The following is a 22,846-nucleotide window of genomic DNA, read 5'->3' as shown; positions in this document are numbered from 1 at the left end:
ACAACAAAGTGAGCATGGTTGGTAATGGAAAGAACGGAATATGGAAAGGGGAGATAGATGGATTGAAACTCTACCCCAGACTTCAAAGCACAGAAAAAGAAAAGAGAAAAATTGACTGGGATAAGGAGAGAAATCTTGACAGAAGCACTAGCGATAACCAAAGATAAGCTGATGGAAAGAACAGATGTTGGGTTTCAAGCTTTTATGAGATACAAAAGGAATAACATGTTGCCAAGAGAAGTTTATACAAGATTTATTAAGAAAGTAACTAGAACATTAATGCTACAAATGGCAAGAGATATAAGACCGTACTATTACTGGAAAGATACAGGTTGATGCAATGAAAATGTATAATAAAAAATTTAAGCTAAATTTAGTTTACTAGTAGTCTGTATAAAATGAAGCGACAATAGCTATAGTTAAATAATGATTAATAATAATAACAATACATAAAGATATATTAGTTTGATAATATTATAATATTATAAATTTTATATAAACAACACATGGAGATTATGAGAGGAGGTTTAAAAGTTTTATCTAGAATATGTTATAAAGATCTATTGTGATTGGATGATCTTAGGGTGATTTAATGGAATGTTATCATATAATCCTATTCTAGATTTTGAATATTATATATAAAAGGATGTAAAAACAATTATAGTCAAATTAAGGTTGAGATATAATAATTATGATATACATGAATATAGGTGAATTTAAAATATGCAATTTGATATGAAAAGCAGGTGGTGACTGGAAGAGATGCATGTAAATACTGTAACCAACTGACACACTTTCTACAATTTGTAATGGAAGATGGTTTTTTTATTTTTATTTTTATGCTTGTTTGTCCTTGTTCAAAAACAAATAAAAATTGTTTTTTTAAAAAATATCAATATAAATCATAAGGATACAAGCAACAAAGTTACAGTCCTGCAGTCATAAGTGGGAGGAGATGGGTGATAGGAACGATGAGAAGACTAATAGTAATAGTAATAGTAATAGTAATGGTGAATGGTTTGACAGTGGTGAGGGAATTATTTGTTTAGCAGAGTGATGGCATTTGGGAAAAAACTGTTCTTGTGTCTAGTTGTTTTGGAGGGTTTCTATTAATTAATAACGATTAAGAGATCTAATAAGACCTTATTTTAGCTTCTGATCCTGGCTGGGAACTCTGTTTCCAGTGTGTCTAAGCATGATAGGAAGTATTCAAAATGGATGTTAATTAATATACGTTTTGGTGTAATTTTTGTATAACTTGGCATTTTTGGTGCTACTGCTGTTATTATGTTGTTATTGTCATCCTTGGGATGGTGACATTGTTCAGTGGGTGGCATTCCTTCCTTTGAGAGCAGGGCATTGGATTTTCATTTTAATGTGTGCTATTATATATACGGATAAATGACAATAAAGGTCGTCTTATCTTAATTGTGTTTCTCTGGGCTCTGGATGTTCTCTGATCTGGTTTCCCATCCTCCAGACATTTAGCACATCTCTGACTACACATCAAGTGCTCAATAATTCAATCCTGAACTATACTGTAGATACAGGCAATCCTTGTTCACTGACTGTTTGCAGTTACAAAAATGATGAAAAAGTAACGTTGTGATCAGTAGTCACATTTTTACAGTTTTTGCAGGTTGTAGGAAAGGAAAGCTGAAGTCCAATCCTAAGCATGGCCACGGTTTTACGATGCTTCACTAAACATCTGATTTGCCAGTCTCACTTGTGGGGGTTGTCATTAAAGAAGGACTCCGTGTATTTTCCACTAGGGCACTAGTCCCTTGTTGGGAGAGGGGGCGGTCTAAAAATCTAAGAAATAAATAAATAAATAACAGTTAGGTTTAATCAAACCTTTTCCTTTCTTGCTTTCTTAGGTTTTGAACTTGGTTTTGCGATGTCGAGTCCCAATGCGCTTGTGTGTTGGGAAGCTCAGTTTGGTGATTTTCACAACACTGCCCAGTGCATCATTGACCAGTTCATCAGTTCTGGGCAAGCCAAGTGGGTCCGTCACAATGGAATCGTCCTTCTTTTGCCACACGGAATGGAAGGAATGGTAGGCCTTTTGCCAATCACAATAAGACTTCCGGGCCTGCAGGAAGCAATTCATTTCCTTACTGAAGCTTTGAAATAATGCATTTTTTCCTACGTATTTTGCCTTTCCTGTTTAAATACGCTTTTAAAATATAGTTTTTAAGAAGAGATGGGACAGCCCTTTGTCTGAAATGGTATATAGGGCCTCCTGCTTGGGTGGTTGGGGGTTGGACTGGAGGACCTTCAAGGTCCCTTCCAACTCTGTTACTCTGCTTTTCTGTTATTTTTTCTGTGGTCATGTGTATCCACCTCATGAAGCTCAAAGAGAGTCCAGAATAGGTACAGGACTGTGATGGCGAACCTATGGTATGCGTGCCAGAGGTGGCATGCAGAGCCCTCTCTGAAGACCAGCTCAGTTCCACTACGCATGTGCGCATGCCTCCTGCCGGTCAGCTGGTTTTCGGATCTCTGCCATGCCATGCCATGCCATGCCTGCATGGGGGGCACATGGAGGTTGCGTGCGCATGTCAGGGGGACAGGTGCATGTGGTGAATTGTGCATGCATGCGTGGGGGTGGAGGGAGTGCAAGGGTTGCACACGCATGCATGGAGTGCACATGGGGGACTCGCACATGCATGATGGGACATATGCAAGGGGGTGTGCATTACATTATGTGTTATGCATTATGCACATTGCGTTATGGTCGTGCACATACTTTCTGCACACAAGAACAAAAAGGTTAGCCATCACTGGTATAGAATTTCCTGCTTTGGGCAAGGGGTTGTCTAGAAGACCTCCAAGGCACCTTCCAACCCTATTATTCTATGTTCCACCTGCTTGAAATAGGCTCATAGAAGAGTAGGATTAGAAGAGGACTTTGAGGTCCCTGGTCCAGCTCCCCTGCCTGGTTCATGAATCCTCACACCTTCCATTGTTCTTCTGTAGTGTGAATCTTTTGCAATGAATAAAAATATTAGTGAAGAAGATGGCAAATGTTTTTAGGGGATTTAATGTACACCAAGAATAAGCCACACTCATTCTAGTAAGTCTAGTAAGATGCTAAGAGATTTTTTAGAGTTATAAAGCATTCCACAGTTATAATATACACACATAGTAATGAGCTACTAAATCTCCATGGCAGCCATTGGTGGCAAAGGCTACGGCTTCAACTCAACTGTTTGAATCAAGTGATATAAATTCATGTCATGATTCAAGCAGGATTTCTACTGTTAAAATATCTTGCTGGACCAGCTTACATATTATGCAGTCCTTTGTAGCTGTTGATTTTGTACTGCACTTTTTCCGGAGCAATTCTGCCCAAAATGGCAATTTCATTTGGATTAAGAGGGTAGATAATTAAACTTATTTTCTTTCAAATGCTGTAACTATCAGGGTCCGGAGCATTCATCAGCCAGGCCGGAGAGGTTCCTTCAGATGAGTAACGATGATCCCGATGCATTCCCTGTAAGTAGGTTGATTGATTATCTATCTCTTCCCCTGCTCTTTCATCCATGTTAATAACGTTTCCTATCAATCACTGGCTTTAGACCACCAATGATATTAATTGAGCAGACTTGCAAAAAAAAAAAGCCAATGTATAAACTATCTGGTGGATTAAGCATACCTTCTTTTGACAGTGGGAAGAAAGCCCTTCTGCATATACGCATTATAATCTTCCTTTGCTAAGAAATCAATAAAATCACAACTAGGTTCACCACATATAAGTAAAATATAAAATGTGCACGGACAGATAGTGGACCAATTAATACATACTATTTACCTGATGCAGGAACTCAAAATACAGCAAACAAGACCTCATAGACACCAGTCAAATTATCTGATTTTAGCAGATTTGCCACATGATTTACAGTAGGTTACATAGACCACATAATTTAGTGTTTTCAGTCATTACATTTATCCAGAGAAGCTTTGGCTGAAATATTCAGTTTTTAAAATATATCAGGGAAATTAACTATGGGTTTGCTCACCTTCCTAAAAACTGGCACTTAAGAGGCAGGGAACCCCAAATATTGGAAATATATGCAGTTTCATGGCTAGTTGCTAAGAGTAGATTGATCTTCCCTAGTGGAAACAGAGGAATGGGATTTAATCCAGGGTCCCAAGACTAAAGACCCTATTTGTGGAGTCCTACCCTTTATACACAAAATTGCTCCTAATTGGAAAAATGTCAGTTTATGTCAGGCGTGCCTCATTCAGTATCCAAGAAAGAAAACCCCGACTCCATTGAGTAAGAGATAAAGCTACTTTTACTAGACATGAAATGTAAGCAGCTAAAGAAAAGCAAGATCAGAGACAAAAAGGCGCAAACATTTACCCAGGCCCTCTTCCCAATAACCCAACCCAATGTCCAATCTGCAACTCCCAAAGATGTTGTGTGGGGTGCATCTTCAAGTGGCCTCATGGTATGCAGAGATGGTTGACTTTGACCAAACCTAAACACAAGCCATCAGCATGTGCAGAAGATGGTGAGACCAAAACTCCCTTCATGAATCTCCTCCAGCACCTGCAATTCCCTTCCCAAATACCACAACCCCCCATCCCCATTACTATGGCAGCCAATAGCAAGCAAGCAAAGTAGAGGCTGACATTCGGCCCTCCTGAAGAAAGGACATCATCCCTGGAGAAAAAGATAAAACAGACAACAGCAATAACAAAACATATCACAACTAGGGTTTATCAGGATATCTAGAATGGAACTTTTGCAAGAGTTTAGGAGCTCTGACATCGGGCTTATTCACCCACTCAGCATGGGATGGAGGGAAATGTTTCCAGGCCACCAAATATTGAATTCATCCCCTATGCTTCCTGGAATCCAGGATTTCCTTAGCCTCAAAATAATGTTCTCCTTCAATAAAGAGGGGAACGGGGTGGGGGTTGAGGTGAACACATTAAAGACGTATGTTCCGGTTTTAGTAAGTTCACATGGCACACGGGATGGATTCTCCTAAGGGTTTTTGGCAATTCCAATTGCACTGTGACAGGATTCACAATTTTAACAATGGGGAAAGGACCCACATATTTAAGACCAAATGTCTTCGATTTCTGGGTAGTCTGAAGAAATGTAGTGGACAAGAACACCCTATCCCCAACCTGATATTCTTTTGGCTTTGACCTTTTTTTATCAGCTTGTTTTTTGTGTGCTTGGTGAGCCGCTTCTAAGGCTCTATGAGTCATAAGCCAGAAACGTTGACGCTGATCACTCCACTGAGACAAAGATAAGTTCTGTGGTTTCTCCCGAGGCAATTCAGGAATAGGTACAAAATCCTGGCCAAACACTACCTTAAAAGGAGTCATTCCAGTACTGCTATGTTGCAGTATGCCATCTCTGCATAGAGCAAGAGGTCAACCCAATTATCCTGTCGATAATTGACATAGCATCTAAGATACTGCTCTAGAACTGAGTTAGCCCTTTCACAAGCCCCATTCGTCTGTGGATGGTGGGTGGAAGTTAGACCCTATTAACTTCAGGAACTCCTTCCAGAAGAGGAAGGTGAATTAGACCCCCCTATCTGAAATAATGCATTCAGGAACTCCATGTAACCTATACACATGTAAAATAAACAGTTTAGCCAGTATTTTTGCCAACGGAATCTTGGAACAGGGAACAAAATGCACTCGCTTGGAGAACAAATCTGCGATCACCCAAATGACAGTATTTCCCAGGCTTTCTGGTAACTCAACAATAAAATAAAATCCTTCCATGGTGCACCAGGTTGGGCGACACTTTGGAGTAGTCCTTGAGGTTTTCCTGGTGGTCTCTTTGCCGCTGCACAAATGGGACAACTAGCAATGTAGGATTCTATGTATTTTTTCAGAGAAGGCCACCAGAACAGTCTTTTAACCAAATGTAATGTATTCACGAAACCAAAATGCCCAGACATTTTTGAGTCATGGGCCTGTTGGAGGACAACACTTTTTAGACTATCAGGAACATACAGCTTGGCTCTTACTCACGCAAGGCCATCCTGCATGGTGCACTCATCGGAGTGTGGCTTGAACCAATTATCAGATGCAAGGCTTTCCCTCAGCCTTTTTGTCAAATCAGTGGGCACCTCTAAATCCACTTTTCCCTGGCTCCTGGTGACCACTGGAGCAGCTAGGTGTCTGGTGGGAATGACTGGATGAATCACCACCGATCTGGCAATGTTGTACTGGGGTAGCCAGGACAAGGCATCAGCCATAAAGTTCTTTCCCCCAGGTATGTATTTTAGTGTAAAGTGAAATTGGTTAAAATATTGTGCCAGGGAACTTGTTTAGGCAACAGTTTCCATGGGGTTTTTAACACTTCAAGGTTTTTATGATCAGTCCGTACCTCAAATGGGTGCTTAGCCCTGTCAGGGAAATGCCGCCAAGTTAGCAAGGCCCACCGGACTGCAAAAGCTTCCTTTTCCCAGATTGCCCATCATCTTTCCATTTCTGTTAATTTTCAGGGGCTGTAGGCGCAAGGTTGCAGATTCCCATCTGCATTCGTTTGGAGCAACACTGCTCCCATGGCCACGTCACTTGCATCTGCTTGGACCACAAAGGATGCATCCATGTCAGGGTGTTTTAAAACAGGTTCAGCTGCAAATAGCCATTTCAGCTTCTCAAAAGCTGCTTAACATTCCATAGTCCATTTCAAAGGCTTACTAGGCTTTGCTTCTCCCTTTGATTTTACGAGATTCGTCATTGGCAGTGCAATGCTAGCGAATGAGGGAATAAATTGGCAGTAGAAGTTAGCAAATCCCAAAAAACTTTGTAGCTGTTGGCGGGTGAAAGGGGTCATCCATTCTGTAACAGCCCGGACTTTCTCCGGATCCATTTTGATACCCTCATGAGAGATGCGGTACCCCAAATAGTCAATTTTTTCCTGGTGAAATTCACACAGACAATTTGGCATAAAGTTCAGCGGCTCGGAGTTTTTTCAGGACAAGTTTTATGTATTCCTCGAGTGTTTCCGTATAGACGAGGATGTCATCAAGGTAAACTAACACCCCTTTGTACAGGTGTTCATAAAGCACCTCATTAATCAACTGCATAAAGATGGCTGGTGCCCCCTGTAGTCCAAATGGGAATACTCTAAACTGGAAACACCTCAGAGGGCAGTTGAAAGCAGTCTTCCACTCATCTCCTTCTTTTATTCAGACTCTGTAATAGGCCTCCCTTAGATCTAATTTAGTGAAAATTTTCCCCTTTGCCAAATGAGCTAACATATCCTTCATGAAGAGTAAAGGGTACACGTTTTCCATGCAAATGGCGTTCAGGTTTTTGTAGTTGACACACAAGCGAAGAGAGCCAGCGTGGGGTCATTGAGTAAATCTGTGGTTTAGGGAGTTTCTCCCCTGGGAGGATTTCTATGCTGCAATCAGTGGCGTGGTGATGCGGGAGCTTGTCAGAAGCCCTTTCACTGAAAGCCTCTTTGAGGTCCCAATACTCTTTCGGAATTTTTTCCTCTCTCAATTTTTTCATGCTAAAAAGCTGCTAAGTCCATTACAGCTCTGGCTAGGTGGGAAGTCTTGCCCTCCCCCTCTGTTGGCTTTGCCGAACAGATGCATAGCTACCCTTTCCGCCAGTTCACCTGAGGGTTCCATTTCTGCAGCCAAGATAATCCCAGTCTGAAGGGCCAGTCCATCCCCGGCGTCATTATGAAACTCAGGGATTCTTGGTGGTCCCCCACCCGCATCTCCACTGGTTCGGTTACAAAATGCCTCCCTCAGCAACTGACCTATCCAACTGGCAAAAGACAATGAGTACTTTCATAGTTCTCAGTCTTAAACCCATTTTTTCCACCACCTCAGGGCTAATTACACATTGGGTGCAGCCAAAATCTAAAAGGGCCAGCATCTTCCGCTGGGCACCGGTCAAGGGAACTTTTAATTCTTCTGGGATGGTCATGGGGCCCAATTGGGGACTTACCAAGGGGTTGTCATCAGAGTCAGTTTCACTTTTTCCCAAAGAAGGAGGGGGTTCCTTCTCCTCCTGGCCTGGAGGAAGGACATCAGCAACTTCCTTGCCTTTCAAGCCTGTTTCACGGTGTTTCCCTGGCTGCCAGTTGGGTTTCTTCCCTCCAGCCAAAGACGGTTTGGGGCCAACACACCATTGATCTGGGCTTGGTTGCAGATCCACCTTTTCCTGCCTCTTTTGATGTGAGGGGGGGTATCTTTGTTCCAGCCGCTGCCTCCACAGTATCGATTTCTGGCTAGGTCAATCTCCACATCAGCTGCCAGCACATACCAGTATTTCAGGTCATGGGGGGAGGGCTGTTCACACAGCTCTGGTACACATCGTCTTTAAGGCGTTCTAAATACCATGTATGAAATAAATCATTGTCCAAGGCAGAATCTTCCTTAAAGTTCCCATTTATTCATAACAGGCAAGTTAGCACGGCTATGGAATTCCAACTCTGATCTTCTTCCTGGAATTCCACCCAGTTGAAAGTTCATGATCTATCCCCACACCCACAAATCCATCACATGTTCCAATCATCATCTTCAACGCTGGCATCTACACCCCTCTGCTTCCAGTCAGGTGTCGAGGTGCGGAGACAAAAGATGACTTGGCTTCTATAAAAGAATGTCAACAATACATTCTACAATCCTACTCCTTTCTATACCCCCCTCCCAACTACTACACTATTGAAACAGCATAGAAAATTATAAGAAAGTGTGGCAGGCCAAAGATCCTAAAAAGAACATAACTACAGGCCTGACAGGCGGCCTCTCCTCAGAAGAAGAGGCAGAGGCGAGGAAAAAGGAACAAAAACCCCTGGGGCCCCCAGAACCACCCGGGTGGAGGCTAGCAAAGCCCACATTATCCTTCCCCAGCAGAGAAACTGCTGCACAGTGGAGCGGAGACCTTGGGTCTTTCCACACAGCCATCAGCGAATCAGCACCCTCCCCTCTTGGAGTGAAAAAAAAAAAAAAACTCACAAAAACTCACATTTAGGCGTCGGAATTGGTCCGGAAGGCCCATCAAAGACTGGCTGCGTGAAAGCGACTGAGATCTCCATCCATTTGCTATCATGTCAGGCCTGTAATTATATTCTTTTTAGGATCTTTGGCCTGCCACACTTTCTTATAATTTTCTATGCTGTTTCAATAGTGTAGTAGTTGGGAGGGGGGAATAGAAAGGAGTAGGATTGTAGCATGGATTGTTGACATTCTTTTGTAGAAGCCAAGGTCATCTTTTGTCTCAGCACCTCGACACCTGGCCGGAAGAAGATGGGTGTACATGCCAGCGTGGAAGATGATGATTGGAACATGTGATGGATTTGTGGGTGTGGGGAGAGATCATGAACTTTAACTGGGTGAACCCAGAGCATGTACTTCCAGAGTTGAAATTTCCATAGCAGTACTAACATGCCTGCGGAATAAATTGCACCATTAAGGATGTTTTGCCTTGGACAATGATTTATTTCTGCATGGTATTTAGAACCCTAACATTATTTCAACTCTCTACTTTAAAAATATTTCACTAGCTCCCTCCCCCTATCAAGGGGGAAGGGCTGGTGATGGAAGATCTGGTGATGTGGGTCTCGGCATTCCCAATGCTGACCGGGACAGCGTAAATATCAGCGAAGAATTAATGAGAAGCTTTTGGTGATAAGAAGAGGAGTACGGAACTTCAAAGGCAATGGAATGCTGTTTCCAGTTTAATTGCATCTGGAGGAATGCAGGAGGAGACGCGACAAGACGAAGGAAATCTCAGACGGACTTCTTCAGCAAAATTGTGAGTGCATGCTCCCCCTCCTTCCCCCCCAGCTTAGAAGCAAGATTGGAAAAAAAAAAAAACACCCTTAGAACGGAGGTTTGGGCTCCTTCCAGACGGCAATAAATGAAATGGCATATCACCCTGCAACTAGATGGGAGAGAGATTCCCTTTCAAAATGGGAATTTCAAAGGAGGCAGGAAGAAGGAATTTTTCCAGCATCTGTCACTTGCAAGCCACCACAAATGGGGCTGCAACCAGTAAATGAAGCAAATTGGGCAGTAAATTGGGCTTTCCTCCCAGGACTTGGATGGAAAAGATGCTACTTACAAACTCCTTTGCCATCAGCATGGGGAAATGCTCCAAGCCAGCAGAGGGCACCTACTTGGCCCATAACTCATCCAAGCCAGCAAAGGGCACCTACTTGGCCCATAACTCCTCCAAGCCAACAGGAGGGTCCTTGGCACGTAAAACCCCCTAGCCAGCCATCATTGGTTGAGCTGCAACCTGTGAAGCAGGCAACCCCGGGATGGGTCTTAACCCCAGGTCATGGATGGGAGGGATGCCAGTGGGCACCTGCCCTCCCTCAGCAGATGGCACCATGGCAGAAAGCTGGGCAGTGGCCAACCGAGGGATTGACCTCCCCACCGGTTCCAGTCTCCCCTGCAAGGCCCCAAAAGGTTCTTACCAGACCTTCCTACAGAGAAGAAATCTCCATGGAAGAAGGTATTATCAAAGGGAGGCCTGCGGGATGGATGGCGGGAAATTGTGCGCCTGTAAGGCCCCAAGTGGTTCTTACCCCACCTTCCTACAGAGTAGCAATCACCAACATGGAAGAAGGGATTACCAAAGCCAGGCCTGCAAGATGGGAAGCGGAACAAGGTGCATCTGCAATGCCCCAAAAGATTCTTACTCCCCCTTCCTACAGAGAAGCAATCTCCACCATGGAAGAAGGGTTTACCAAGGGGGCAGCTGCAAGTTGGAGAGCAAGGCAGTGTGATGAAACGGTTCCTGAGTTTAGAGATGTAAATAGGTTCCATTCCTCGTGGGGGCCAATTAAATGCCACCATTGTTGTCAACTTGGCCACAGAGCGTCAGAGTGCTTGGCTCCAGCCCCAATGCCACAAACGTGCGCACCAACCACCACGGCGGTAAAGAGAGGGTCCCAGATGCCACCACAGAAGAGTCATCTGGGCCAACAACCTCTGGAAGAGGATCCCCAACTTAAGGTGAGGAAGTGTCCTACCAAGGGGGAGGCCTCAGAAGAGGAAAAGGGCAGACAATCTCCGGAGGAGGATCCCCAACTTAAGGTGACAAAGAGTCCAACTAAGGGGGAGGCCTCGGAGGGGGAAAAGCCTAAACGACCTCTGGAAGAGGATCCCCAACTTAAGGTGACAAAGAGTCCTACCAAGGGGGAGGCCTCGGAGGAGGGAATTGCCGAAGAACAAACGTGTGTACCAATTGCCACGGTGGTTAAGAGAGGGCCCCAGATGCCTGCACAGAAAAGTCATCTGGGCCAACAACCTCTGGAAGAGGATCCCCAACTTAAAGTGACGAAGTGTCCTACCAAGAGGGAGGCCTCGGAAGAGGAAAAGGGCAAACAATCTCCGGAGGAGGATCCCCAACTGAAGGTGACAAAGAGTCCAACTAAGGGGGAGGCCTCGGAGGGGGAAATGCCCAACCGACCTCTGGAAGAGGACCCCCAACTTCAGGTGACGAAGAGTCCTACCAAGGGGGAGGCCTCAGAGGAGGAACAAGGCCAACCGTGGATGATTGGATCCAAGAGCCCAGAACCTACAGCACCTGCAGCAGAGAGCCCGAAACGGCAATGGGAAGAGATCGCAATGGACTTCATCATGGAACTCCCAGACAGCAGTGGGCATAAAGTAATTTGGACTGTTATTGATTTGGTTTCTAAGCAGGCACACTTCATTGCTTGCTCAGGATTGCCATCCGCAAACGAATTAGCGAAAATGGTTGTGAAACACATTTATCGCCTGCATGGAGTACCCAAGAAGATCATTTCAGACCGCGGAGTCCAGTTCACAGCCAAGTTCTGGAGAGAGGTCCTGAGATCTATTGGGTCCACACAAGAACTGAGCTCAGAGGTTCATCCCAGCATGAACGGTGCAGCAGAGGGAGCCAATGCGGTGGTGGAACAATACATCAGGTGTTTTGTGGACTATCAGCACGACAACTGGTCGGACTTGCTACCCTTCGCCGAAGTGGCGTACAACGATGTGGTCCACAGCAGCAGAGGATTAGCGGGTTTCCAGATTACCAGTGGCATGGGAGTTGTTGCCATGCCTGAGTTGCCTAGAGAACCTCCTTCTTTCATGTCTTTGAGTGAATGGATGGACATGCTAAAGAAAGGATGGGAGAATACGAAGAAGGCTCTAGCAGTTGCAGCAGAAGCCTACCAGAAGCAAGATGATCAACGTCGCTCATTCCTAAACCCCTACCGTGTGGGGGACAATGTTTTTGTATCTACCAAATACATAAGATTAGAAATGCTTAGCAAGGAATTGGGTCCAAAATTTCTAGGTCCATTCCCAATAGTGAAGATAGTTAACTCAGTTACAGTTCAACTCAGTCTACCCAGAAGTCTAGGGGAAATTGACCCAGAATTTCATTGTAGTTTGTTGAAACCAGTAATTGGGTCTAACAGAAGAGCATCCACCCAAGCTCAATCTCCTCCTTTAGTGATGGAAGGGGAAACACAATCTGAGGTGGAAAAAATTGTAGATTTCAGGCTGAATAGGGGTTGCTTACAGTACTTAGTGCATTGGAAGGGTTACCCTTGGTCTGAAGCTAACTGGGTGAACAGTGGGAACCTGAAAGTGGAGAAGTTAGTAAAGCAATTCAATGAGAAGTTTCCCGAGAAGTCAAGGGGTTCCCCTGGGTGGAGAAGAGGTGGTTAATTTTGTTATGTTAACTTTTATGTTATTCTCTTTGCAGGAAACGTTTTTCTTTTGAGGAGAGGCCGCCTGTCAGGCCTGTAATTATATTCTTTTTAGGATCTTTGGCCTGCCACACTTTCTTATAATTTTCTATGCTGTTTCAATAGTGTAGTAGTTGGGAGGGGGAAATAGAAAGGAGTAGGATTGTAGCATGGATTGTTGACATTCTTTTGTAGAAGCCAAGGTCATCTTTTGTCTCAGCACCTCGACACCTGGCCGGAAGAAGATGGGTGTACATGCCAGCGTGGAAGATGATGATTGGAACATGTGATGGATTTGTGGGTGTGGGGAGAGATCATGAACTTTAACTGGGTGAACCCAGAGCATGTACTTCCAGAGTTGAAATTTCCATAGCAGTACTAACATGCCTGCGGAATAAATTGCACCATTAAGGATGTTTTGCCTTGGACAATGATTTATTTCTGCATGGTATTTAGAACCCTAACATGTTTCCTGAAAAGAGAATAACATAAAAGTTAACATAACAAAATTAACCACCTCTTCTACACCCAGGGGAACCATTTGACTTCTCGGGAACCTTCCCATGGAATTGCTTTACTAACTTCTCCACTTTTTGGTTCCCACTTTTCACCCAAGTAGCTTCAGACCAAGGGTAACCCTTCCAATGCACTAAGTACTGTAAGCGACCCCTATTCAGCCTGAAATCTACAATTTTTTCCACCTCAGATTGTATTTCCCCTTCCATCACTACAGGAGGAGATTGAACTTGGGTGGATGCTCTTATGTTAGACCCAATTACTGGTTTCAACAAACTACAATGAAATTCTGGGTCAATTTCCCCTAGACTTCTGGGTAGACTGAGTTGAACTGTAACTGAGTTAACTATCTTCACTATTGGGAATGGACCTAGAAATTTTGGACCCAATTCCTTGCTAGGCATTTCTAATCTTATGTATTTGGTAGATACAAAAACATTGTCCCCCACATGGTAGGGGTTTTGGAGCGAGCGATGTTGATCATCTTGCTTCTGGTAGGCTTCTGCCGCAACTGCTAGAGCCTTCTTCGTATTCTCCCATCCTTTCTTTAGCATGTCCCTCCATTCACTCAAAGACATGAAGGAAGGAGGTTCTCTAGGCAGCTCAGGCATGGCAACAACTTCCATGCCACTGGTAATCTGGAAACCCGCTAATCCTGTGCTGCTGTGGACCGCATCGTTGTAAGCCACTTTGGCGAAGGGTAGCAAGTCCGACCAGTTGTCTCGCTGATAGTCCACAAAACACCGGATGTATTGTTCCACCACCGCATTGACTTCCTCTGCTGCGCCATTCATGCTGGAATGAACCTCTGAGCTCAGTTCTTGTGTGGACCCAATGGATCTCAGGACCTCTCTCCAGAACTTGGCTGTGAACTGGACTCCGCGGTCTGAAATGATCCTCTTGGGTACTCCGTGCAGGCGATAAATGTGTTTCACAAACATTTTCGCTAATTCGTTTGCGGATGGCAATCCTGAGCAAGCAATGAAGTGTGCCTGCTTAGAAAACAAATCAATAACTGTCCAAATTACTTTCTGCCCACTGCTGTCTGGGAGTTCCACGATGAAGTCCATTGCGACCTCTTCCCATGGCCGTTTAGGGCTCTCTGCTGCAGGTGCTGTAGGTTCTGGGCTCTTGGATTCAATCATCCACGGCTGGCCCTTTTCCTCCTCCGAGGCCTCCCCCTTGGTAGGACTCTTCGTCACCTGAAGTTGGGGATCCTCTTCCAGAGGTCGGTTGGGCATTTCCCCCTCCGAGGCCTCCCCTTTGGTAGGACTCTTCGTCACCTTTAGTTGGGGATCCTCCTCTTGAGATTGTTTGCCCTTTTCCTCCTCCGAGGCCTCCCCCTTGGTAGGACTCTTTGTCACCTTAAGTTGGGGGTCCTCTTCCAGAGGTTGTTGGCCCAGATGACTTTTCTGTGGTGGCATCTGGGGCCCTCTCTTTACCACCGTGGCGATTGGTACACACGTTTGTTCTTCGGCAATTCCCTCCTCCGAGGCCTCACCCTTGGTAGGACTCTTCGTCACCATAAGTTGGGGATCCTCTTCCAGAGGTCGTTTAGGCTTTTCCTCCTCCGAGGCCTCCCCCTTAGTTGGACTCTTTGTCACCTTAAGTTGGGGATCCTCCTCCGGAGATTGTCTGCCCTTTTTCTCTTCCGAGGCCTCCCCCTTGGTAGGACACTTCCTCACCTTAAGTTGGGGATCCTCTTCCAGAGGTTGTTGGCCCAGATGACTCTTCTGTGGTGGCATGTGGGACCCTCTCTTTACCGCCATGGTGGTTGGAGCGCACGTTTGTGGCATTGAGGCTGGAGCCAAGCACTCTGACGCTCTGTGGCCACCTTGACAACAATGGTGGCATTTAATTGGGCCCCACGAGGAATGGAACCTAGTTACATCTCTAAACTCAGGAACCGTTCCATCACACTGCCTTGCTCTCCAACTTGCAGCTGCCCCCTTGGTAAACCCTTCTTCCATGGTGGAGATTGCTTCTCTGTAGGAAAGTGGGGTAAGAACCTTTTGGGCATTTGCAGATGCACCTTGTCCCGCTTCCCATCTTGCAGGCCTGGCTTTGGTAATCCCTTCTTCCATGTTGGTGATTGCTACTCTGTAGGAAGGTGGGTTAAGAACCACTTGGGGCCTTGCAGGCACACATTTTCCCGCCATCCACACTGCAGGCCTCTGTTTGGTAATCCCTTCTTCCATGGAGATTTCTTCTCTGTAGGAAGGTCTGGTAAGAACCTTTTTGGGCCTTGCAGGGGAGACTGGAACCGGTGGGGAGGTCAATCCCTTGGTTGGCCACTGCCCAGCTTTCTGCCATGGTGCCATCTGCTGAGGGAGGGCAGGTGCCCACTGGCATCCCTCCCATCCATGACCTGGGGTTAAGACCCATCCCGGGGTTGCCTGCTTCACAGGTTGCAGCTCAACCAATGATGGCTGGCTAGGGTGGTTTATGTGCCAAGGACCCTCCTGCTGGCTTGGAGGAGTTATGGGCCAAGTAGGTGCCCTCTGCTGGCTTGGAGCATTTTCCCATGCTGATGGCAAAGGAGGTGGCCAGTGGCATCTCATCCACCCAAAGTCTGGGAAGAAAATCCAATCTGGTTTTGCTTCATTTACTGGCTGCAGCCCCATTTGTGATGGCTTGCAAGTGAAAGATGCTGGGCAAATCCCTTCTTCCTGACTCAGTTGAAATTCCCATTTTGAAAGGGAATCTGTCTCCCAGTTAGTTGCAGGGTAATAAGCCATTTCATTTATTGCCGTCTGGAAGGAGTCCAAATCTCAGTTCTAGTTTTTTTTTTTTCCCAAGCCTTGCTTCCAAGCTGGCCGGAAGGAGGGGGAGCATGCACTCACGTTTTGCTGAAGAAGTTGGTCTGAGACTTTCATTCCTCTTGTCGTTTCCAGTGTGCATAATCTTTTTCCCTCCTGCATTCCTCCAGATGCAATAAATCTTCAAACAGAAACTTCCTTTGCACTTTGAAGTTTCGGCACTCAGCTTCTTATCACCAAAAGCTTTCTCATTATTTCTTCGCTGATATTTTACGCTGTCCCGGTCAGCGTTGGGAATGCAGCACCCCCCATCACCAGCCCCCCCCCCATCGAGGGGGGGTGCTAGTGAATTATTTTTAAAGGGAGAGTTGGAATAATGTTAGCGTTCTAAATACCATGTATGAAATAAATCATTGTCCAAGGCAGAATCTTCCTTAAAGTTCCCATTTATTCATAACAGGCAAGTTAGCACGGCTATGGAATTCCAACTCTGATCTTTTTCCTGGAATTCCACCCAGTTGAAAGTTCATGATCTATCCCCACACCCACAAATCCATCACATGTTCCAATCATCATCTTCCATGCTGGCATCTACACCCCTCTGCTTCCGGTCAGGTGTCGAGGTGCGGAGACAAAAGATGACCTTGGCTTCTATAAAAGAATGTCAACAATACATTCTACAATCCTACTCCTTTCTATTCCCCCCTCCCAACTACTACACTATTGAAACAGCATAGATAATTATAAGAAAGTGTGGCAGGCCAAAGATCCTAAAAAGAACATAACTACAGGCCTGACACCATCCTTGTAGCTGTCCATCAACGCCTCCTGGGACCACCCCCGCATATGCAAAGACAGCTCGCAAAACTCCTGAGTGTGCCACCGACCTCCTCCCCTGGGTTAGGATTTTCATCCTGATTCATGCCTTCTGATTTGCGAGGGGGTCATCAAAGCGTTTCCTCAGGGCTGTCATAAATATGTTGTAATCCCTCAGCAGGGGGGAATCATCATTATGCAAGGCCACCATCCAGGCAGCGGCTTTGCCCTCCAATCCATAGTAACACTTCTCACTTTGGCAACCTCCGATGGGAAATCCTCCCCATACTCTTGCATGTAATTCCAACCCCCCTCCCAGCTCTTTGGGATCTCCTCCATACATGCATAATCAGAAGTAAAATTAACTGCCCTCAGTCCGTAGATTTCACCTCCTGGAACGGTTTCCCCCACAGCAGATTCTTCTTTTGGCCCGGTTGCTGAAGAAACTTGGTGCTTTTGGAAGCCAGCTTGAAAAATCTTCCATTTCTGTGTCAGAAGGAAGGAATCCCTCTGAACGCGTTTCATGTCTGTCTTTTTTCTTTTTCTTTCTTGGCATGGCTAGAAAGTTGATTTTAAGCGTACCTCAGTAGCTATAATTCATTCTTTCTAATTAGCCTGGTCGCTTATCTCTTGAAGATAACTTGGAAGTAAAAACCATAAATTATATCCATCCTTCTGCTGCCATTATTGTCAGGGGAAAATTTCACCCTGAGCTAATGAGGTCTGGAATCGACAGCTTTTCCAAACAGCATATCTTCAGCAAGCAAACTTTCAGTTCAGCTAGCAAACAATTAACACAGTGACATAGAAAGCCAAACGCCCCTAGCAGATGGCCTGAAAGCCATCTACGACTTCCTAATACCTCCGATCCATCCCTCTCTAGCAATTCAAAGACGACTTTGAGGTTTCTCAGCTCTATGACTGCAATTGGATTGTGGTGAACTGCTCAACACCAGCCAGCTATTTCCACGTCCTCCGAAGGCAGATACTGTTGCCCTTCAGGAAACCGGTAAGTCGTGAAGTGGTTGCATTTGTCATTTATGCATCGCCTGTAATAGCACTGGCAGTAGCCCTTAGACTTATATACCTCTTCACAGTGCTTTAAAGCACTCTCTAGGAGGATTTGCAGAGTCAGCCTCTTGTCCCCAACAATCTGGGTCCTCATTTTACCCCCCTCGAAAGGATGGAAGGATGAGTCAAGTTTGAGCCAGTCAGGATCGAACTGCTGAACTGCTGGCAGCCAGCAGTCAGCAGAATTAACTGCACTACTGCATCCTAACCACTGTGCCACCACAGCACCACGATTGCGTGCAAATTACCGATTGTAAGAGGTTGCATGAGAGAAGACCAGACTGATAATCCCAGAACTGACCTCAAGAATGGAAACAATAAACAAACATTATACAGTAGTCCTCAACTTACAATAGTTTGTTTAGTGATTGTTGAAAGTTACAATGGCACTGAAAAAAGTCACTTATGATCATTTTTCACAGTTACGACCGTGGCAGTGTCCTCTTGGTCACATACTCAAAATTCAGACATTTGGCAACTGACTCATATTTATGACAGTTGCAGTGTCTTGTGGTCACACAATCCCCTTTTGCAACCTTCTGACATGCAAAGCCAGTGGGGGAAACCAGATTCACTTAACAACCCTAACTGAAGAACTGCAGGGATTCACTTAAAAACCGTGGCAAGAAAAGTTGCAAAATAGGGCAAAACTCACTTAACAAATGTCTCACTTAGCAACAGAAATGTTGGGCTCAATTGTGGTCTTCCTATCTGGATGTTATTTTTCTGCCCGTTTTGAATATTGATATTTAGCCTTCCCTATGATATAAAAGCTGATAAAGCTTTCCCACCTTTTCCAGTCGATCCAGGCTATTAAGGAAGGGGCCAGGGATTCCAAGGGATGAAAATTGCAGGATTCAATTTTCAGAGATATTTTTCTGTTCTGCCAATTGCAGCTTCCACATATTTTGGTTGAAACCATTTGGAAATTTCCGTAGAACCTTGGGTTATTTAATTTTTATTTTTTATTTTATTTTTGGTGGTGGTGGCTTTGATTCATGAAACAAACTGGGAGATTCCTTTGAGTTATCTTTAAAAATAATTGTTCGGGGGGAGTTGCAGAACTTTATTTAAGAGCAGGACCCAACTTAATCTAACTGATTAGTAGAGGGACATTTTCATTGGGCTGTTTCTCTTATGGCCTCACCCAAGACCTCTCTGAATTGTAAACATTTCTGCCTTTGATTCAATGCTTGCTTGAATATACTGGAAACTATGTACTAACTGGTGACAAACTCACATTTTAATGATTTTACAGCTGATTATCTTCACCCCTAAGTCATTGCTGAGACATCCTGAAGCAAAATCTAGCTTTGATGAAATGGTGCCAGGTAGATTTGCATGTTTTGGAAACGTTTTGCTTGCTGTGACTTGCTTCTTCTTACACTGCATGGAATTATACTACAGATGCCCCTTGTATAACAGGGGAGGCAATCAGAACTTCTAGCAGTTCAGGCTTTCGGGCTGACCCTGCGGGATTTCCTGTCCTCTGCTCAAATCCAGAGCATCTGCAGCCATGGGGAGAGTGGGGGTGGGGAGGTGGGAGGAAAATAGCGACCCACCAAAGTGCCTGAAGATGGGGCTCAGTTTTGCTGAAGCTGCTGGGAGGAACGAGAGTGGAATCCTGCCTGTATTCACTTGGGAGTCGGGTCTCCTTCGATACGTCCTCTCTGACTGGAGCATCCTATCCTGCCATGATCCATCAGCTGAGAGGGAAATCCTGTCCCTCCTCTGAATTCCTGTTTGTCAGTGTTCTGGCTCATGTTGGTTTTGGGGTTATAAAAAATAAAAGGCAATCTCATGTATGTGTGTAGGGTTAAACATACATATCAGTATGCCTGTAAGATTAAACAAACATACATACAAGCAAGCTTATAGGTGTCTTTAAACTTACACACATACATACATGTGGCAACTTTAAGATGTGTGGACTTCAACTCTCAGAATTCCCCATTCCGGCTAACGTTGGCTTTTGGTCTATAAAAAATAAAAGGTGATCTCATGTATGTGTGTAAGATTAAACAAACATATCAGTATGTACATAAAAATAAAAAACATGCATATAATCAAGCTTATATGTATGCTTAATCTTACACACATACTTGCAGGTGGGAAATTTAAGATGTGTGGAATTCAACTCTCAGAATTCCCTAACCACTAAAAATACTGGTCAAGAAAGCACATACATATGGGCCGTGATCTTGTAGAAACTGATTCCTGGGAATCTGGACCAGCAGGATCTAACTTCATCCCCTGTTAGCCTAATCCTCTGGGAAGGGCGTAGCTTTCTGCATTGCCCATTCCCTAGAACAAGGGTGTCAAACTCAAGGCCCGGGGGTTGGATCTGGCCCACTGGGTGCTTAAATCTCCACTCTGAAAACAACAAAGGATTGGCCCGCAATGCCTCTGCCAGTGAAAACGGAGCTCAATTTTCACTGGCAGAGGGCTGCAGGAGGCTGTCGCAGCCGAAAACAGAACTGGAGATAACTGGAGCACCATCCTGGCCACCACAGGGGCCCTTGACATGAATGACGTGGAGCTGGCCACGCCCATCTGGCCCCCGAGATCAAACACAACCCTTATGCAGCCCTCAGTGAAATCGAGTTTGACACCCCTGCCCTAGAACTTCTCTGCAGAAAATCATGAATGTGGAATCAGAAGAATAAGGAATACTATTATTCCTCTTAGTCTACTAATCACGTTAATGTTTCATCTTTGGGTTTTATAGTCCAATGTTGTATGTTGTTCCTAGGTACCAAGTTTAAACGTGTGATTGCAGAGGAAGGAGTTGCCGCTGAAACTCCTGGGGATGTGAATCGGGTGATTTTCTGTACTGGGAAAGTGTATTATGATCTTGTTAAAGAAAGGAAAAATCAAGATCTGGAAAAAGCAGTGGCTATAATCCGATTGGAGCAGGTAAAACGTGTACCATAGAAGCTCTAGAACATTTGTTTTAGAAACAATTTAACATTTATGTGGTAATTAGAATCAAACTTTGATTTTTTGATTAATCAAACTCCAAGCTGTTTTTATTTTAATTTGTTTTGTGAGGAGTCCTTGGTGCTCTCTGAGCTTGGTTGTTTTCTTTTTTTTGTATATAAAGTTTTTTATTTTTTCATTTTTATAACATGTAATCACATACTATTACATAGCCAACATCATATTGTATTATTAAATGATTACATCAATTCATCTTACCATCAACTCCCAAAAACAATTATTGGCTCTTCTGCTCTCCATACACCATGTTTATGCCTTATCCATCACTTCCTACTCCCTCTGTCCTCCCCCTCCCTACCTCCATTCTTCCCTCTGTTATCCTTCTCTTCTCTACTTCCCCTTCCTCCTTCCCCTTTCCACTCCTCCTTTCTCTCCTCCTCTTCTCCCCCCCACCCCGCCTTCACTCCTATCCCTCTCTTTTTCCCTTATCTCTCTCCTCTACTTCACACTCTTCATCTCATTTACTTGGTGTATTTCAGCTTTTGAGCAAGCTCCATTTTATGTTGATGGTATTTATAATTCCTTTTCAATATACAGATTTAATTTTAACATATATCTTCCTCCTTTTTAAAAAAATAGAACAAAAAAGTATACATATATACAGTAGTCATTGTGCTTTTAAACCCCCACTCCCCCCACCCCCAACCTAATTTTGGCTGAGATGTAGATCTGGTTACAATTCCCAGCTATTCTCATCATTATATTTATATAATTATACATCCTTACATGCCCCCAATTTGTGATTCCGTCTTTAAATCTCAATAGTTTCCCGTTGTAAGTATATTTCATGTTCCCTCTCCATTTTTCCATATCTTAGATTAGATTACCCTTAATTGTCTATAAATGGCAATCTGTAAGGGCTCCTCTCCTAACTTAAGAAAGTGAAGACTCTTGAAATGGATTATTTCAAAAGGAACCTTTAATTAAGAAGAATGGAAGCCGTTAAGGCAAAGCAACATCTGAATCCCCTTAGGCAATGCAAGTAGAATTAAAGTGATAGTAACCTTTCCCCTTTTGTCAGAATGCAGTTTCTGGCCAATACACAAGTGTGAAAATGTTTCCTTTGCCAACTGCCCTGAGAGCTGAATAAACATATGTACATTCCCATGGCTATCTTTCGTTAGACATTAAAGTAAGATAGCCCACATGGCCATCATAAACATCCCTCCAGAGGTACTGAGATCTCCGGCCTCCCGGCGCCAGGAAAGCAGTTGTAAAATATCAGTTGTCATGGGCATCTCCAATAAATTACTCCGAGGACCCCCTCCTCCAAATTGAATGGCAGTATCGCGTTTAGGGACCTGACACAATCCTTACTGTTCTATGTTCATTACAATTCCCTTAATCTACTATATAGAATAACAAGCAGTAAACATCTCACTTTGTTCATCAGCTTAAAAGTTCTATATATGGCCATATAGTTTCATATATTTTAACCCATGCTTAATTGTCCTTCTATTGTCATATTCAATCAATTAGCAACTCAGTTTAATTATCATGTATAAAAGTGAATCACAAACCTCTGCTTTACAATCTTCCCAAATCAGTTTCATATTTGTCCATATTCCATATATTTTAATCTTTATTTAATTATCTTTCTATTATCATATTCAACCAGTTAGCAACTCCATTTTATTATTTAGGAATAAACCCCTCATCTTAGCTTTATATTTTCCCATATAACAATTTCTAGTTGTCTGATTTTTTCCTAGTAAGCCTTTTGTCCCACTTCTCTGTTCCTGCCTTCTCCCTTTTCTTTATTTTGACATATCCACCCTCTTCAATTTTCCCCAAGCCACCGTCAAAAAGATCTTTTATATTTCTCTTTGTTGGGGCGTAATCTCCTGCTTCAATTTTCCTTATGCCACTGACAACCTCCAAAACATCTTTTGTCTGCTTTTTATTCCCTTTTGTTGGGACACATCCCCCTTTTACAATTTTCCCTATACCACTGCCAAGTCCGATGGTGTTTTTTGTCTGCTTTTAATTTCCTTCTGTTTCT

General features: G+C 44.1%; 1 protein-coding gene across 8 annotated transcripts in view; it reads left to right on the top strand.

Moving 5' to 3' along the window:
- OGDHL (oxoglutarate dehydrogenase L) overlaps nucleotides 1-22,846 on the top strand; it is a 113,874-nt gene that overhangs the window by 86,046 nt on the left and 4,982 nt on the right. For 6 of the 8 annotated variants that reach the window (XM_081955346.1, XM_081955349.1, XM_081955344.1 and 3 more), the window contains exons 17-21: nucleotides 1,878-2,056; nucleotides 3,427-3,498; nucleotides 17,657-17,782; nucleotides 19,103-19,175; nucleotides 20,597-20,760. In XM_081955346.1, the coding sequence (XP_081811472.1) occupies nucleotides 1,878-2,056; nucleotides 3,427-3,498; nucleotides 17,657-17,782; nucleotides 19,103-19,175; nucleotides 20,597-20,760 (614 nt within the window). Of the gene's footprint in view, nucleotides 1-1,877; nucleotides 2,057-3,426; nucleotides 3,499-17,656; nucleotides 17,783-19,102; nucleotides 19,176-20,596; nucleotides 20,761-22,846 lie in introns of those variants that run through there. The other 2 variants (XM_081955351.1, XM_081955350.1) reach the window with 2 other exon arrangements.

The sequence above is a fragment of the Natrix helvetica genome (genome assembly GCF_964273705.1).
Source record: "Natrix helvetica genome assembly, chromosome: 5".
In the NCBI taxonomy this organism is placed as follows: Eukaryota; Metazoa; Chordata; class Lepidosauria; order Squamata; family Natricidae; genus Natrix; species Natrix helvetica.
The sequence above is the reverse complement of the archived record's forward strand: the minus strand, read 5'-3'. Positions and strand labels throughout refer to the sequence as shown.